General features: G+C 51.3%; 1 protein-coding gene across 1 annotated transcript in view; it reads left to right on the forward strand.

Annotated features, from left to right (window-relative positions):
* Positions 1-3,602, forward strand: part of LOC126641842 (protoheme IX farnesyltransferase, mitochondrial) — a 103,170-nt gene extending 99,568 nt beyond the window's left edge. The window contains exon 7 of the mRNA XM_050318939.1: positions 363-3,602. Within this exon, the coding sequence (XP_050174896.1) occupies positions 363-811 (449 nt within the window). The 3' untranslated portion in view covers positions 812-3,602. The remainder of the gene's footprint in view (positions 1-362) is intronic.
* Positions 3,603-12,838: the final 9,236 nt, after the last annotated feature.

Below are 12,838 nucleotides of genomic sequence, written 5' to 3' on the forward strand. Positions count from 1 at the left end.
CAGAATCAAGAGGCTTCCAAGAAAACAGTCTCTTGCCCAACTTTGCTTCATTCCCACCAGCTCCCTCAGCTAGAGACTGAGTTGGTGCAGAAACCAGTTAGCGATGGTTCGTTAGGAGGAGGTGACCTGCTGAAGTGCTTTGCAAATTGTGTTTCAAACGCAGACAACCCACCATGCACAACCCTGTGTGAATGCCCTTTAAACCAGAGGTTCCTTGTCTCATGGAGCTGCCCTGAGCAGTGCCACAGGTGCCACGTGTGTGTAGTGCTGGCACAAACAGCCCGTGACAGCCGAGTTCTGCGTGTGGCGCTCCTTGCAGGACCTTCTAACTCCTGATGTCCTTTCTCTCTGCCCCATCACAGGTGCTCTGCTGTTGGGAGGGATCCTTTACTCCTGGCAGTTCCCTCACTTCAACGCCCTGAGCTGGGGCCTGCGGGAGGATTACTCCAGAGGAGGATACTGTATGATGTCTGTCACCCACCCGGGGCTGTGCAGGAGGGTGGCTCTGCGCCACTGCTTGGCCTTAATCGGACTCTCCGTGGTGGCTCCTGTCCTCGACGTCACCACGTGGACTTTCCCCGTCATTTCGCTCCCCATCAACCTCTACATCTCCTACCTCGGCTTCCGCTTCTACAGGGATGCAGATCGCAGCAGCTCCAGGAAGCTCTTCTTCTGCAGCCTGTGGCACCTGCCAATGCTGCTGCTGGTCATGTTCACCTGCAAGAAGTCGGTCCTGGACAAGGAAGACAAAGGCGACGTGCTGGGAAAGGGGGAAAGTCACGGGAGGGCTATGGAAATTAGATTGCCTTAACTGTCGATTGTATGTTGTCCTCGTGGCACGTCAGGTAGTTTATTTTAGTGATTACTGTGGGGGATCCTGTGGGAATCTGTTTGAGGAAGAATCATTTGTGCCTAGCGGCCACTTCCTGCCATGAGTTTCTATTTTCTTTTGCGAGGGAGTAGCCAGGAGACCTCAAAGCCCTCGGGGGCCCCACGGCTATCACGTGCTAGAATTTCACCTGTGGCAGAAGCACATTGCTTTGGGGTGGCCTTCTGGAGTCCCTGTGGGCCGTGGTCCCTGTCCTGGTGGGTGGTTGGGTCAGTTAATGAGTCACATGCGCACACGTTCCACCGCCAGCACTGGCAGCCTCGGCGAAGCCGCCGGGCACCGACCCATGAATGATTTCTCACCCTGCTCCCCAAGCACCCTTTCCTTTGATTTAAGCTTTGAGGCACACACGGTGGGTTGGGGTTTTGTCTCAGTCCCCACCATCCCTGCACTGGTGTTGCACCAAAACCCTCACTTTCAGGGGCTTTGTTCAGTCAGTTGCTTTTCCCGAGGTTCCCGTTCGCCCCAGGAGATTTTTGGCTTGCATACAACTGGCACAGTGCTAAAGGGGTAAAGGAAACTGCCTCTCAGCGCACCACACACCAGCATTTAAACACCCTCCAGGTGAAAGCTCTGCTGTAGCACATCCCTTGAACACACTGAGCCATTCTACTGTACTTCCATCACGGGGAGCTTCTGGGTCCCACGTGGTTAGAGTTTGAATGCTGGGTGTCAGATCTTCAGCTGGTAAAAATCACCATTACTGTTTCTGGCAGTGAGGCTGTGAAAGGTGGAGGAGGTGGGAAGCAGGTCCCAGAGTCAGGTGGTTGTAAGGATTTTCCACGCTCAGGTGTCTTGTGCCAGCCCGTTCACTCTCGGCGTCCTCGGACAAGCTCTGGACTGGCATCAAGAGTTTGAGCTCTATTTAATGTCACACTGTGGTGGCTCAGAGAAAGGTTTCACTTTGAGGGTAATTAATAGGTAAGGAAACACATTTACAGAAAAAAGGTTGAGGATTTTAGCCTAATACCATAATGTTCACTTGCTGATGCAGCCTGTGTCTCTCCAAAGCAATTACTGTGGATGGTCTCCCGAGGAAAGTGCATTGTCTCTGCTATCTGATACACTGAAGAACATTTCTGGCCACAGTGCTTGTGGATCCTGCTGCAGGGCTGTGGCTCACCCTCAGCCTGCCTGGGGCTGGCTGTGACCTGCTGGGATGCTCCCAGCCACGGCAGCACCCAGGGCAGACAGAGGCGGTGAGAGTTTATTGTGGTAGTCAGTGCCTGTTACGACTTGATGTGTTTCCATGCCAAGATTTCTTTCCCACGTGGAAAGGGACTGGGCAGCAGGTTGAGCATCAATCCAAAGATACAGCAGCACCTGAAATGGGAGACACTGTCTCAAACCTGATCCCAAGTAAATTCCTTCAGGAAACATCACAAATCTGCCACCACAGGCATCTCACACTGGCACAAACCCTTCCCTGGCTGCTCTCGGGACCCAAGCCTGACTCTGGTCTGGGTTACACTGGTGTAAATCAGGAGTGACACGGTTTGACCTCTGCTGTGCTGGCAGAGGTGCTCTCAGGAGCAGGGCCACCCTGGTTTATGTGGCTCTTAAGAAATTGGCTGCAGGATTTGGTGACTCTGGGGTGATTGCAGATGACAGGCTGGAGTCCCCTCTCGCTGTCTGACAGGCTCTGTTGTGCTCAGGTTACTGTGGGCAGCACTTTGTGGAACTGTCTGGAAACTCCTGTGCAACTCCTGAATTTGTTTTAAAAATGCATTCAGTCTTCTCTGCAATAAAGTACAGACTGTACAACAGGGATGAACGCTCCAAATCTGTTTTACACTGTTCACTTCTGTTTGGAACTCTGGTCCAGTTCAGTTAATTGCAAAGGTATTTGGTAGTTCTGTGGCATTTCTCACAGCAGCATGTTCTTGGTCACTGCAAGAGCTTGTGAAACACTGATTTGTTGTGCAAGCAGCAACTGAAACCAAGTTGCATGTGAGTGGAAAGGGCTTGTACCAAACCAAAGAATTTGGTCAACCTTAAGCCGACAGAGGAACCTGTAAAGAGCAAATGGCTCACAGGAAAATTCACAGATTTTGCTCCCAGGGGCAGAAAGTGGTGCTGAAGCAGGAGGGTTGTGGTTTTCTCCTAAGTCATTCCAGAGCCAGCCTTCAGATGGCCTGCAAGTACCGGGTGCTGTCCTGAGGAATTCCATTCTGATTAAAGGTCCCAAGGACATGCCTGTGGTTGAGCTTGTAAGAACAGTCATCTTCATTTCTAGGGCCAAAATGTGTAACATTCACAGGGTTTAGGGCTAGACAGGAGCTTTGTAATCATCACTGAGTGTCTGCAAAATGCAGGTCACTGGGCTGCACCATCTCCACACCCAGTGGGTCTGGCCTGGAAAGAAAGCATGGCTTTAGAATCAGTGGATCTGGGGTTTAAAAGTAAGAAACAGTCAATAAAATAAGCTTTTTTTTGTTTTGCCTAGGAGGTGTTCCCTCATCTGCTACAAACTGGCCATAAACAAATGAAGCCATCTACTGCCATTTTACTGCCTTTTGGGAGTGTTGCAGTTGCCTGTGCTTTGGAAATAAACACCTTGCCAAACTGAAGCCTTTTTTTTGCAAATGGACAGTGCAGCAGGTGCTCTCAGGTCTCCTTTTCAATATTGCTGTTGCCGCTGTGGAAATTAAAAATCCTGAACTGTCTGCCCTCATCCAGGGGTGTTTGTGGTCCCTGTGAGGATTAATGCCAGCCTTCCCCCCTCCAGCACTGCTGATATTGCTGCTCAAATTCTGCAGGGAAAAGGGCCCTGGGTCTGCTGAGGGGGTCCCATCTCGGTGCTGCTCCCACAACAGACAGCTCTGCACCACCAGGAGCTGGACCAGAGCTCACGTAGGAATCTGGGCCAGGGGCTCAAGAGGATGAAGCTGGTTTTAGTCTCTTTGGACTTTAAACCTTTTGTGTGGTTTTGTGGATAAAACAGTAGCCCTGGGGCTCAGGGGATCTTCATTCTTTCCAGACCTCTGCAGAAGAAATGCTCTCCAGCTGTAAAATAGGGATGGAGGAACTTCACCTTGCTGGAGGAGGGAACAGCTCGTGGCTGTGTCAGCCCTGGCCCGTTGTTCTCTCCATCAGTGCAGGGTGAGTGCTGGGTCAGGCTTTAGGGAGCCTTGCAGGGAGCTGGCACTGGGTTCCCCCACATCCCTGCTTTGCCCTCACCTTCAGCAGATCACTGAGCACAGCTCTGACCTCACAGAGTGACACAACTGAGAGTTGTCCTGAGCTCTCTCGAGTTTGCAGGGAGCCCCCAGGTCCCCTGTGAGCTCACACACAGTACCCTGGCACTGCTGGCATCCCAGTGCCCCTGGCACTGCTGGCATCCCAGTGCCCTGGCACTGCTGGCATCCCAGTACCCCTGGCACTGCTGGCATCCCAGCACAGCAGCAGTTGGTGTGGCTCTGCTCTCTGTTCCAGCATGAATGAGGAAACCCAATCCCAGTGCTCACGGCACTTTTCCCTCTCGTTTCCCCCACTGAGGGTTTTTTTTTTTCTCACTTCCTGTATCAGTCTCCGATACAATCTGCCCCAGCAGAGTCACACATTCACACTCTCCTGGCTCCAGCAGCGTTTCCCACTCAGCCAGGCCACGGCACTTCAAGGCTTACACAAAACACACACGTCCTTTTCAGTTCTGACCATCCCAGGAGAGTAGGAATGGAAACAAGAGTGATACTATTAGAAATCATTATCATTACAGATAGAAAGCATGTTGTCCTGGTTGCTCTCCAGAGGTGATTAGATATTCCCTCTTCCTTGGAAATGCAGGCTGTCTGCAGAACACTTGGCTATTAAAACAGAAATATCAGCACTGTTTCCCTCCCGAGCAGCTCTGCTGGAGGTGGTAATACTAGACAGGCTGTCCCCAGTGGCATTTCTAATCATGGAATTTCTTGACCAGGCAAAAAGCCAGCCCAGTCAAGGGCTCATGGGATGCAGGATGCCACTTGTGCTGCCCGTGGGACCTTGAGTTGGTTGTTTTGCCTCTCGGAGCTGCTGTTTCTTCTCGCAGTCCTGGCAAGGTCAGTGCTGCAGGGCAGGGCTTGGCCCCTGTGGGTGCACATCTGGCACTTGGCCCTGCCCAAGACAAGTTAAACTCTGGTTTTAATGTTCATCATCTCCCAAACAATGTGGTGTTAATTTGGAGTCAGAGGTGACAGCTGAGTGGTCAGAAGTGTCACTGGTGAGGACGCTCCTCTGTGAGATCCCTCAGACTGTGCCTTGCTGGGTGGTTCCCTCCATGTGTTTTAGTGCCCTCTGAAATAAATGTACTACAGGTTTCTAGGACTTTGGCATGAGATCTAGCAAGCTTTGGAGCTGCTTCCCAAACCCTTCTGTTCACAGAATCATAGAATAGTCAGGGTTGGAAAGGACCCCTGGGGATCCCCCAGCCCAACCCCCCTGCCTAGGCAGGGTCACCTGGAGCAGGTGACACAGGAACACCTCCAGGTGGGGTTGGAATATCTCCAGAGAGGAGACTCCAGGCCCTCCCTAAGGAGCTATTCCAGGGCTCTGCCACCTCCGTGGTAAGAAGTTCATCCTCACGTTGAGGTGACTCTTGCTGTGTCTTAGTTTATGGCCATTGCCCCTCGTCCTGTCACTGGGCACCACTGACAAGTCTGGCACCGTCCTCTGACACCCACCTTGGAGATGTTTGTATGGATTGATGAGATCCTCTCTCATCTGCTCTTCTCCAGACTAACCAGGCCCAGCTCCTGCAGTCTCTCCTCATCAGAGAGATGCTCTGGTCCCTTAATCACCTTTGTGGCTTCCACTGGTCACATTCTCCCTGACTCAAAGGAAAGGAGGCCAGTTGAGCAGGGCATGTGTAAGGTGTCCCAAAGCCATTGAAAACACTGGCAGAGTAACACATTTCGAAGAGCTGGCAGGAGCACCTCTCATCAGCTCCACCTCACACACTGTCTGTCACCTCTGCTTTTCTGCTTCCAGACTTTAACTGTTTGCACTGAAGATTTTCCAGCCTGGGTCGGTGCCTCGGGCTGGGATTTAGTTTCCAGTGTTCCAAAAAGGCACAGTTCAACTGTTTCACAGAGCAGGGTTGGCAGAACGAGCTGTTTTCCCACAATGTGGAGATGTTTTTCCTCCTGCTCCCAACCAGTTCTGGCACCCCCAGGCCTTGGAGCGAGAACTGAGGGTTTGGCAGTGGGCTCAGGTTGGTGCATTCATGCGTTCTGGGAAGGTACTGGGCGTTACCCCAGTCCCTGAAAGGTCACAGCTCCCAAACTGCTGACACCTCCAAAGAGATGCTCTGAGTGTGGTGGGCCTGGACCATCCCGAGGAGCTGGTGAGAAGCTGCTGTCACAGTTCCTGTGCTTTGGAGAGCACACCTCTGAAAAGAGGTGCTAGAAAGGAGGGTGCCTGGTCCTCACCACTAGTGCTGGAACCATTGCCCTGCATCCATACCTGTATTCCCATTTTTCCAGGAGCCCTTCTTCAGTCCTGCCCATGGAGTGAGGCAGACTGTGGTACCCAGAGGTTTCCATGTGTCTCCAATGTGTGGGTGGCCCCAGGGACTGGGGCAGTTCAGTGGTTGTGGCTTTTCCCCTGGTTTCACTGTCCCAGACACATCCCAAGGTCCTTTCTGCCCCCTGCTCCCCTTTTTAACAACTCCTATTTCAACTACAGCTTCTCTTTGGTACATTTTTTCATGGAGTATGTGCTATAACATACATCGCCTGTGCCCTCGGAACTGCAGCTGCAGCTGGGCTGTCTGTTCTTCAAGAGAAACACAAACTTTGGGGAATTTCCCCCAGGGGATTGGGAACAGCAGGGCTCTGATCTCCCACACTGCCCAAACTGTCCCTAACTGAGACCCCTGGGGACATCTTGACCATCTTGCTCATCCAGAAAGCCAGAAGGTGGAAAAGCAGGGGGAGGCATCCCTGCAGGTGGGGTGGGGAGAGGGCAGAGCACAGAGCTCCCGGCCAGACAGGATGGGCTCCATCACCAATCCTCTCCTCCCCCGGTGCAGGATGCAGACACACAAGGCATTTACAAGGAAGTGTCTGGCACAGGGACCTGCCTTTTGTTTTCTGAGCAAGGAGAAAGATGAAGATTTGTGCGACTGGGAGATGTTTGGGATTTTTTTTATTACTTTTTTTTTTTTTTTTTTTTGGCCGGGGAGAGGAGGCACTGTATCAAATTAAACTTGAAACGGAGATGCAAACGAGGTGATTAAGGCGTTTCCGCCGTGCTTCCAAGGGAGCTGCTGGACGGCATCCAGAGCGGGGAAGGGAACAGCCCGAGTTTATCAGCTGAGCTCCCAGGTTCGTAGGGACACTCGCGCTGCAGAACCGCCAGGGGCTGGGTGAGCGACGCTCTTGGCACTGAATCACTCCCAGCAGCACCGAAGGGACACCGAGGGATGCCGAGGGGAGACGGGATGCCCGGGGCCACGTAGTCACCCAGCAGCAGAGGGGAATAATATTTAGATCTCTTCTCCCCAGTCTGATGCTCCTGGCCTGCTTGTTCCATACATTGCCTTGGCTTTCCCCGGGAGTAAGGACTGGCAGGAGCTGGGAATACAGTGGGAGTGAGGCTGATTAACCCTCCTCGCCTCACAAATGAGCAGTGGGAAGAGTGCAGAGGAAGCATCTGCAGGCAGATGTTCCCACGGTGTCTGTGCCCTGTGCTCCTCACCCGCAGCTCTGCACAGGGTGCAGGTCCGTCCCCGGGCCGGGCAGTGCTTCCAGGGCTGCCAACAGATGACACCACCAGCCCTTTGCATCCTTGTCTGTGGCGGGGACTGCGGGCAGGCCGCGCTGGACGGACGGACGGACAGAGCGGGATGTGCGGGCTGTGCCTCGCTCGGCCGGGAACTCCCTCTGTTGACTCCTCCTGAAGTTGCACCCCTCCATCCAGCGGTGTCCCTGGCTCTGGTAATAAATAGCACCTTCCGTAATGTCTGTAGCCCTCACTAAACCACAGACCGGACTGATTATTGCTGCTTTTGTAGCCTTTACAGAGCTGTTTTTATTTATAATTGCACCCCGCTGGTGTGTTCATAATGATTTTCCCGGCTGCGTCCCATGCGGTCCAGGGCTACAAAGCCACATTTTCATAGTAGCTGTTGTTGGTTTTAATCACTTGTTATTCGGATGATGTATTAATAGCAGTATCTCTGTGAAGCTTGAGAGTGTTTTCTTTTTCAAAACGTTTACAATAAAAGCTAAGTGTTAGCCCTAATAAAACACGTGTTTCCTTTGGCTCCCTCCTCCAGCGATGAATCCAATTAGCCGAGCGCTCCGAGCAGAGCCCGTCTCGCCCCGTCCCGTCCCGTCCCGCCCCAGAGCCTCCCCTGAACCTCTGATTTAAAGGTGTTTGGGACCCCAGCGGGAACAGGGGCGCTTGAAAGGCCCCTCGTGGTCGGAGGGGTGTGAGTTTGTAATTGCCCATGTGCAGACTGGGGGAGCCTCTAATAATGCAAACCGTGCTTTGCAGATGTTTGTTCGCGCCTCGTGATTCTCCTAAAACCCAAATAACCCGTCACACCTTGTTTCCCGGAGAGGGAGGGCGATGAGGGTGGGTGGGTTGATGCTCTTGGGGTGAGAAACCACTGGTGGAAACAGAAATGAACCCAGGTCTGTCACCTCCTGAGCATCCTGAGCCTGGGGGCGGGGAGGAGTGGGGTGATGCTCCTTGTTTTAGCCATTTACGGGGGGAAAACTCCCCCACAACAAAACTTATCTTCGCTGGGAGTGGTTTAAGTGGAACACTTAACTCACTGGGGCCACTGCCTTTAATTTCATTCAGGAGGGGACTGTGAATGGACTCCTCACCCACTTCAAAAGGCCGTGGCAGCGTGTCCGCTGCGCTGCGGGTCATTCATGGACACTACAGGAGATGTGAAAACATCTGCTGGGTCCAGGCCTGCTCCTTTCAGTACAGTTACTCCCCTTGCTAATAATTGTCTGTGTTCTGTCATCTAGAAAGGGACTTTGTGTGCCTCCCAGGTATTCTAATGCTAATTTGTTTAGTTAAAAAGGAGAAGAGGCTAAACAGATGTGAACCATTTGGTTAGGTTGTAGTTCATTTGTTAGGAAGTGCAAAGGATTCTTGGCAGGATATTAAATATTACCTTGGCTGCTCACAAACACTTCATATTTCAAGAGAGGAAGGGAGGTAGGGACTGCACTCCATAAATCAGCCTTTTCAAAGAGACAGAAAAAGGCAAACATTTGATAAATCTGTGTCATTATACTTAGAGATCAAAGGGGGTTTTACATATGTATTTATGCAACTGGCAACCTAGGAGACAATAATAACAAACATAGATCTCTGACAGCTTTACAAAAATAAAAATTAGCCAGTTCTAATCTGTAATTATCTGGGAACTGTGCGAGGTAGGAGGTTGCTCACAGAGGAGCTTTAAGTCACTAATGCTGAGACGGTGAGCGAATGTTAAGTCATTTGAAAATACATTAGGAAGTTCCGTGGGGAAGAGGTTGCCAAAGCCACTGGGTGGTAGCAGGGCATGGCCACTGCATCTGCGGCCCTGGTTTCATCCACAGAGCCCAAATTAGGCAGGCAGGAGTCACCAGAGCCAGGAGTCACCAGCGTTTCCCTGTGGCCTTGATGAAAATCATTCCTTTGTGATGAAAATATATAATGATGGAAATACATAATGATTCCTTTGTGATTTTCCAGCAGGTGATTTAGGAGGAATCTACCTGAAGGATCCCTGAAAGCAGGACGATTTCCATCCCTAGGCACTCTCCTGGGTTACAGCTCTGGCATTGTTGGCCTGGGGAAGTCCTGACACTGTTCCCAGGGGTTGGCCCATTCTGTACAGCTCAATAAATAGAGAACTGGATCCAGAGGCTCAGGTAAGTCAGGGAAGAAGCCTGAAAAGGTCCCAGAAGAGGTTTGTAAGCAGCAGGAATAAGAGGAAGGATAACTGGGGCTGCAGTGGGTATTGCTTTAATCCAGGACAGAATGCAGCAGAGGAGTTGAAACTTCTCCAGAAGCAGCAAGAGCCTTCACATCACCCAGAACACAAGGAGAAATCCAGTTGCGTTAAAATAATTCCACGGACAAAGCAGTGCAGCCACAGAAATTAGAGAAGGAGAAGTAGCATTATGTCATCTCTCCTTTCCTTCTGGCCAGTCACCGGCCTGATTTCCTATTCTCTTGTGCTGGTTTAAAATGACTTCAGCAACTTGGTTTCTGCTTGTTCCCATGGGAAACTTCCACAGTCTATAGATTTCACTGGTAGGAAACTCTTCTTGACAGTCAGACTATATTTTCCTTTACTCAATTCCATCACATCACTCCTACTTACGCCTCCTCGGAGCACCCTAAACGCTCTTCGCCATTGAAGTCGGGGCAGTTATGTGAGCAGTAAATTTGGCCCGTGGCACTTGGAGAAATAGATATTAAAACCCCAGGGACGAATTAGGGAGCGAGGGGAGGGAGGGCAGTGGGGGAAAGGAAATGGTTTCAGGTTGAGAGAAACAAGATCTCCTCTTACATCTGTACAGCGGTGCTGCCCATGGCCCCGCAGGGAGCACGCCTGGGCCGCAGCAGCAGGACACTGCAGGAGGCAGTGATGTCCCTGGGGTGTTCCTGGGTACTGGTGGGGGTACAGAGCCTCTTGAGGGCTCTATGGCAGTATGGGCACTCGGGCTTGGGTGCAAAGGGGTTGCACAAAGCCCTGGGCACTTGCCTTGCCCGTGGCTGAGTTGTTTCGAGTCCCAGTGATGGTACCCACAGTCACCCCAGGGCCTGTGGGTGTTGGCGAGGTGAGCCCACAGAAGACCTGACCATCCCTCGCTGGGGATTTGATCATAGAATCACTGAATGGTTTGGGTTGGAAGGGACCTCAGAGCTCATCTCATTCCGCCCCCTGCCATGGGCAGGGACACCTTCCACAATCCCAGGTTGCTCCAAGTCTCATCCAACCTGGCCTTGGACACTTCCAGGGATGGGGCAGCCACAGCTTCTCTGAGCAACCATCATCTCTGAAGTTGTTCTGGGTTCTCTGCTTTCTGCCCTGATTGTACAAGCGTGTTTTGCAGAGCTGGGCGCCCTCCAGACCCATCTCAGCAGTGCTCCACTAAGTGCCACCACGACCCCTTGTCAGGAGCTGCACTTTCCCAGTGCTGTCTGTGTAATCAATCAATCAGTCAATCATCAAGCAATGGGATCTGGAGACTGTACTGATGCAGCTCAATTAGTTATTGATTAACCAGCCAACCAGCAGGACAGCCACTCTTATGATTGCAGGGCACAGAGCAAACCCAGCTGTGCATTTCTGTTTGTTCCCCTTCCCTTCTAATCCTGTTTCTTATGAGGTTTAGGCTCTGTGCCCCCTGAGTGGGGCACAGCACACATTCTCCTGCCACAGCTGCTGAGTGTGGGGTGTTAAATGAATCCCAGGAGCCAAGAGCAGGTACTGGGCCTGGCTGGATCCCTGCTCTCAACGTGGCAGCAGGTCCAGAGGAGACCTGTGCCCTGCCCAGCAGCCTGTGGGCTCCAGCTGAAGGCAGTGGGTCAGTCTGCAGGATGGAACCATAATTGGTTCCCAACCCACCTGTCAAAACCTCCCTCACCCACACTCCCTGCTCCAGGGCGAGCTCAGCCCTCCTCCTGACCTGCCTTTCCTTGGATGCTGTTTCTGATCACTTACTTGCCATTCCTGGGGAAAAAACTCCTGACTTCCAACTGTTGAAGATACAATTACAGTAAAACCTATCTTGGGGCTATTTTTCTTAAAAAGCCAACCCAACTTTTACAAGCTACAGCTGACATATATTAAAGGCTTAAACCAAACTTTCTGTGACATTTTGTTGATGTTACCCTGGCTGGTGCTGGTGGATGTAAGGAACAGGGAGAATTATTCCATCTGAAGGGTTTCCCTCTTAGCTCATGGGCCCAGGAATGTGCAGTGGAGCAACCTGTGCGTGGAAGCCGCAGGTTTTGTGTTTGGAATTGCACAAAACACGGAGCGCAGAGGTGAGGAAACCTGGGGGCAGGAGAGGCAGCCCGTGTCACCCGTGGAAGGGTTGCTGCCCACAGCTGTGATTCATGCATTGCCTGGAACTGTCCTCTCTAATTCCCTTCACAATTACCCGTCTGGGCCAGCTGGCACAGCTCTGCCAGCACACACAGGGAAGCTGGGAAGAAATTCCTCTTGCCACTGCACTTCAGCTCTGCTTGGTTGGGATCACCCTTCACACCACAGAGAGCCCAGCAGCACTGTCTATTTTCTCTCACAGCAGAGAGATTCTTTGGAATTGTTTGCTGTTGACTCTGCAGCTGAAGTACAAAAGTTCTCCTTGTGCCATCCCGAAATCTGCTTCGCAAATACCCGGTCGTGGGAAGGAGAGGGGCCAGTGATGCCAGAACTGGTGGCCTGAGCTCTGTGTTAACCCACTGAGCAGCTTTTAGAGAACTCATACACTTCTCAGGGTCTTACTTACCTTATTTCTTTTATTTCCCCTCAATCTGCCTGTTTTAATTAGTTTGTAAACTTCAGTTTGTAGTTTGGAATTATTTTACAAGATCACTGAGCCAGTGTGATGGAAACAATCCCCTTTTGCACAACAATTAAGGAATTGATGTAAAGCTGATATACGAAGAAATCAGCATCATGCTATCTCTTCTGACACACAGAATCAAGGCCCTTCATGGGGATAAAAATTTACCTCGTTTGGAGGAGGAGTTAAAAATAAAATAAAGAGATGCCAGCAAAACCTGGTTCTGCCCTCAAAGCAAAACTGTTCTGAAAGCAGCAAATTCTGTACAAAAATTTATGGTAGTAAAACTGCACACATACATTGGAGAAATGAGTTACACTGATTGCTGGATGAGTGCTGACTAAGGCACTTCCATGGAATCTTGGAGAACTGTGGGATGATCTGGTCCTGGAAAGGAGAATCCCAGAGCTGATGGTGTTGTGGGAAGGGTCTC

Source organism: Myiozetetes cayanensis, unplaced genomic scaffold, assembly GCF_022539395.1.
Source record: "Myiozetetes cayanensis isolate MyiCay16 unplaced genomic scaffold, myiCay2020 scf22, whole genome shotgun sequence".
Taxonomy (NCBI): Eukaryota; Metazoa; Chordata; class Aves; order Passeriformes; family Tyrannidae; genus Myiozetetes; species Myiozetetes cayanensis.